General features: G+C 63.7%; 1 protein-coding gene across 1 annotated transcript; it reads left to right on the top strand.

Moving 5' to 3' along the window:
• Window positions 1-377: 377 nt before the first annotated feature.
• Window positions 378-4497, top strand: OSBP (oxysterol binding protein). The gene is made up of 12 exons (XM_017838959.1): window positions 378-624; window positions 732-930; window positions 1374-1479; window positions 1560-1614; window positions 1973-2104; window positions 2182-2427; window positions 2507-2627; window positions 2704-2807; window positions 2901-2996; window positions 3071-3252; window positions 3340-3560; window positions 3640-4497. Exons 1-12 carry the CDS (start codon window positions 616-618, stop codon window positions 3780-3782), a joined length of 1614 nt encoding a protein of 537 aa, XP_017694448.1. The 5' UTR covers window positions 378-615; the 3' UTR covers window positions 3783-4497.
• The last annotated feature ends 352 nt before the right edge of the window (window positions 4498-4849 follow it).

The raw sequence follows: 4849 nt of genomic DNA, 5'->3' as shown, positions 1-4849 counted from the left end.
CCCAGGGCAGGATCCCAAGGCAGTATCCCAGTTCCCCACAAGACCCAGGGCAGGATCCCAAGGCAGTATCCCAGTTCCCCACAAGACCCAGGGCAGGATCCCAAGGCAATATCCCAGTTCTCCACAAGACCCAGGGTAGGATCCCACCACCCTGGGCAGGGTCCCAGTGTCCCGCAGGCCCTAGATCAGGCTCCCAGTGCCCCGCAGGCCCTAAGGCAGGATCCCAGCACCCTCAGGGATTTAGGGATCCCCCGTACTCCCCTTGGCAGCCCCCCATCGCCCCCCGTTGCGGCGGGCGCTCAGAGCCGGGCGTACGGGACAATCTCCCCCCGCCGCATCCCAACCCACGGTTCCCATCCCTTCCCCGTTCCCTCAGACGACTCCGGCGACGAGTCGGTGTCGCAGACGGACAAGACGGAGCTGCAGAACACGCTGCGGATTCTGTCCAGCAAGGTGGAGGACCTGAGCACCTGCAACGACCTGATCGCCAAGCACGGCACGGCCCTGCAGCGCTCGCTCAGCGAGCTCGAGGCCCTGCGCCTGCCCCCCGAGAGCACCGACAAGATCAAGCAGGTCAACGAGCGGGCCACGCTCTTCCGCATCACCTCCAACGCCATGATCAACGTGAGGCTGCCTTCCCCGGGGGAGACAGGCGGGAGAACCAGCGGGAGAACCGGCGGGAAGCACTCCCCCCCTGCCACTCGTGTTTGGGTTCGGTTTTGTCCCCGCAGGCCTGCAGGGATTTCATGCTGCTGGCGCAGACGCACGGGAAGAAGTGGCAGAAGTCGCTGCAGCAGGAGAGGGATCAGCGGATCCGGCTGGAGGAGACGCTGGAGCAGCTGGCAAAGCAGCACAACCACCTGGAAAGGGCGTTCCGGGGGGCCACGGTGCTCCCTGCCGGCACGCCCGGCACCGGCGGCTCCGGGAAAGGTGGGACGGGACGAGGCTGCTTTCCCTGAGCTTCCCTCGCTCCGCTGATCCCAGGGGGTGGGTCTGTCCCGCGCCACCTGTGCAGCCAAGGGATTTTGGCACCGACGGCACACTCCAAACCGGCTCCCTCTGACACCCCCTGGAGTTGCCGGGGTGGTGTGTGACCCCTCTGGCAAAGGCAGGATGGGACAAGCCAGGTGTTCCCCAGCTGCTTTCCCGAGCCAGGCTCAGCTGCCCTCAGTCCCCTGATCCCAAGGGCTGGGTCTGTCCCCTGTCACCTTGTGTACCCAAGGGATTTTGGCACTTAAAACCGGCTCCAGAGTGGCTCATCTGAGCCTTGCCTGCGTGACCCCTGCCTGCTGGTGACAGGGGCCTCCCAGTGTCTCACTGGTGGGGAAACTGGGAGCGATGTCCCTTCCTTAACAGCACTGTCCCCTTCCCAGATCTGTGCTGCCCCTCCAAAGGAGACATGAGCGACGAGGACGACGACAACAACGAGTTCTTTGACGCCCCCGAGATCTTCCCCATGCCCGACATGATGGGCCACAAGTGAGTTCTGGGGGGCTCTGGGGGGGCCCCGCTGCCTGCACCTCCTTGGAAGTGATCACCCTGTTTTCCACCCTTTCCAGGAGAACTGGGAGCAACATCAGCGGCACCAGCAGCGACATCAGCCTGGATGAGCAGGTGGGACGGGGGTTTATGGCTTTGGGGCGGGAACAGGGCTGGGCTGGGGGTCCCTGAATTCCCACAGAGGGGTTTTGGGGGGTCACAGTGATGAAACAGCCCTTGAGGGAAAGAGGGCTGAGCTGAGAGTACCCTAATTCCCACAGAGGGATTTTGGGGGGTCACAGTGATGGAACAGCCCTCGAGGGGAAGAGGGCTGGGCTGGGAGTACCCTAATTCCCACAGAGGGGTTTTGGGGGGTCACAGTGATGGAACAGCCCTCGAGGGGAAGAGGGATGGGCTGAGAGTACCCTAATTCCCACAGAGGGGTTTTGGGGGGTCACAGTGATGGAACAGCCCTTGTCTCCCCCCTCCCCAGTACAAGCACCAGGTTGAGGACACCAAGAAGGAGAAGAGAACCCGCATTCCCTACAAACCCAACTACAGCCTCAACCTCTGGAGCATCATGAAGAACTGCATCGGGAAGGAGTTATCCAAAATTCCCATGCCGGTGAGCGCAGATACATCCGGCGGGTGGGCTCGGGGCTCCCCAAAAAGCCCCTTTTTTGACCCATTTCTGCCTTGCAGGTGAACTTCAACGAGCCACTGTCGATGCTCCAGCGGCTGACAGAGGACCTGGAGTACCACGAGCTCCTGGACCGGGCGGCCAAGTGCGAGAATTCCCTGGAGCAGCTGTGCTACGTGGCCGCCTTCACCGTCTCCTCCTACTCCACCACCGTCTTCCGCACCAGCAAACCCTTCAACCCGCTCCTGGGGGAGACCTTCGAGCTGGACCGGCTGGAGGAGAGCGGATACCGCTCCCTCTGCGAGCAGGTGTGGCCAGCCCCGCCCTCCCGGCCTCTCTTATTCCCTTGGGATGGCCAGCACTGAGCTGTTCCCAATCCCTGCCCAGGTGAGCCACCACCCCCCGGCCGCTGCCCACCACGCCGACTCCAAGCACGGCTGGACGCTCCGCCAGGAAATCAAGATCACCAGCAAATTCCGAGGGAAATACCTCTCCATCATGCCTCTAGGTGAGCATCCTGGGATTTTGGGAGCCGCCCGAGGCTCTGGGCGTGGTTCCCGACACGGCTTGTGCCCCACCCTCAGGTACCATCCACTGCGTCTTCCACTCGTCCGGCAACCACTACACGTGGAAGAAGGTGACCACCACCGTGCACAACATCATCGTGGGGAAGCTGTGGATAGACCAGGTGGGAATTCACGGATATGGGAGCGCCCTGGTCCTGTATGGATCCCTTGGGAGCGGGGTGTGGGTGGGTCTGACTGTCACCTTGCCTCTGCAGTCGGGTGAGATCGAGATCGTCAACCACAAGACGGGTGACAAGTGCAACCTCAAGTTTGTCCCTTACAGCTACTTCTCCCGGGACGTGGCGAGGAAGGTAGGGAAAACAGGGAAGCGCGGGACATCCCGGGGTGCCTGTGTCCTGATCGGTGCCACCCCCTCTCCCTCCAGGTGACCGGGGAGGTGACGGACCCCTCGGGGAAGGTGCACTTTGTCCTGCTGGGCACGTGGGACGAGAAGATGGATTGCTACAAAGTCCAGCTGGGAACGGGGGACAACGGAGCCGAGGCCCGGCCGCGAGCCCACGAGTCCGAGGACAGCCGGGTGCTGCTGTGGAAGCGGAACCCGCTCCCGTGAGTCGGGAATGCGGGATGAGGGGTCTCCCAGGAGCGGGGAGACGCGGGGCCGGCGCTGAATTCCCCCTCCCTCCCGTGCCGCAGGAAGTACGCGGAGAACATGTACTACTTCTCGGAGCTGGCGCTGACCCTGAACGCCCCGGAGAGCGGGACGGCTCCCACGGACAGCCGGCGGCGCCCCGACCAGCGGCTCATGGAGAACGGGCGCTGGGACGAGGCCAACGCCGAGAAGCAGCGGCTGGAGGAGAAGCAGCGGCTCTCCCGCAAGCGCCGCGAGGCCGAGGCCGCCCGCGCCTCCGAGGACGGTAAGGAAGGGATGTTCCCCCCCTCTCCGGAGCCCCCCCGGGTGTCCCCCCGGGCCCTCACCCCCTCTGTGCCCCCCAGGGACCCCCTGCGATCCCTACAAACCGCTGTGGTTCGAGCGGAAGAAGGACCCGGTGACGCAGGAGCTGGCGCACGTCTACAAGGGGGGGTACTGGGAGAGCAAGGAAAAGCAGGACTGGAGCCTGTGCCCGGATATTTTCTGAGCCCAGCGAGGAGGAGGAGGAGCGGCGGGATGGGGGGGATGAAGGCCAGGACACCCCCCCCCCTTCCGTGTCTGTCTTAAGCGCCCGCTGTCCCCGCGCCGGCCGGGCTTTGCCTTAGCCCACCCAAACTGACCTTGGGGAGCGGGAGCCAACACAGCCCCCCCAGAGCCGGGCTGGAACGGGGGGGTTCCCTCATCCCACCCGCCTCCCCGGCACCCTGGCGTGGGGGGCACGGCCACCCCCAGGGTGGGGGGTCCGCGGGGTGAGCCCGAGGCTGGCCTTGGTCTCCCCCCCCCTCCCCACTTTTCTTCCCGTCCGCCCCCAGGAGTTCGGGTGCTTTTGGGGTACGGGAGGGGCCAGACTCCCCCCCCAGCCTGTTCTATAGGTGTATATTATATATATGTAGAGAGCAATCGGGGTCCCCTTCTCCCCCTGCCCAGGGGGAGCCTTCCCCAGCCCCCGCTTTGGGGGGTCCCCCCCCTCCCCGGGGTGTCCCTCACCCACGGAGACCCCCCATGAGGTGCCTTCCCTGTAGGTTTAGGGTGGGGGGGGAGAGCTGTCCTGGGTTTTGGGGGGGTTTGCACCCTCAAACACTACAGGGGTGGGGGGGAGGCGGCGTGGGGGTCTCTGTACCCCCAAACCTGAAATCGGGGGCTTTTGATGCCTTTTTATTTTATTTTTTTTTCTTTTTTTGGGTTTTGTTTCTTTTTTTTTTTTTTTTCGTCCCAAGGAAAAGAACTAAATTAAAAATCTGTGAATGCCCCAACCTGGCTGTGCCTGCTCTGGGAGTGGAAGGGTCCACTTCCCCACTTCCCCCCTGCAGCTGGTTTTGGGGGCACCCCCTCCTCCTGTGGGGCCCTGATCCTTGCAGTGGATCCTTGGACCCCAAAAAAAGGGGGGTGGCAGCAACCAAACAGGGACTTGAACCCCATTCCTGGGGGTCTCCAGGGGCTCCCTCTTCACCCAGGTCCTGCTGCCCCACGGTGGCTGGGGGGAAGTGGGGGGTGTCCCCTGTGTCCCCCCACATTCCCTGCTGGATTTGGGGTGCTGGGGAACCCCCCGGGCGT

The sequence above is a fragment of the Lepidothrix coronata genome, unplaced genomic scaffold (assembly GCF_001604755.1).
Source record: "Lepidothrix coronata isolate B3197 unplaced genomic scaffold, Lepidothrix_coronata-1.0 Scaffold369, whole genome shotgun sequence".
NCBI classification, from domain to species: Eukaryota; Metazoa; Chordata; class Aves; order Passeriformes; family Pipridae; genus Lepidothrix; species Lepidothrix coronata.
Note: the sequence above shows the minus strand (reverse complement) of the source record. Positions and strands in the feature narration are given on the sequence as shown.

Excerpts from the sequence above, each read along its gene's own strand:
- OSBP (XM_017838959.1), top strand. Across the intron at positions 931-1,373 it reads CACCGGCGGCTCCGGGAAAG|ATCTGTGCTGCCCCTCCAAA; the intron begins GTGGGACGGGAC and ends TCCCCTTCCCAG. Across the intron at positions 1,615-1,972 it reads ACATCAGCCTGGATGAGCAG|TACAAGCACCAGGTTGAGGA; the intron begins GTGGGACGGGGG and ends CCCCCTCCCCAG.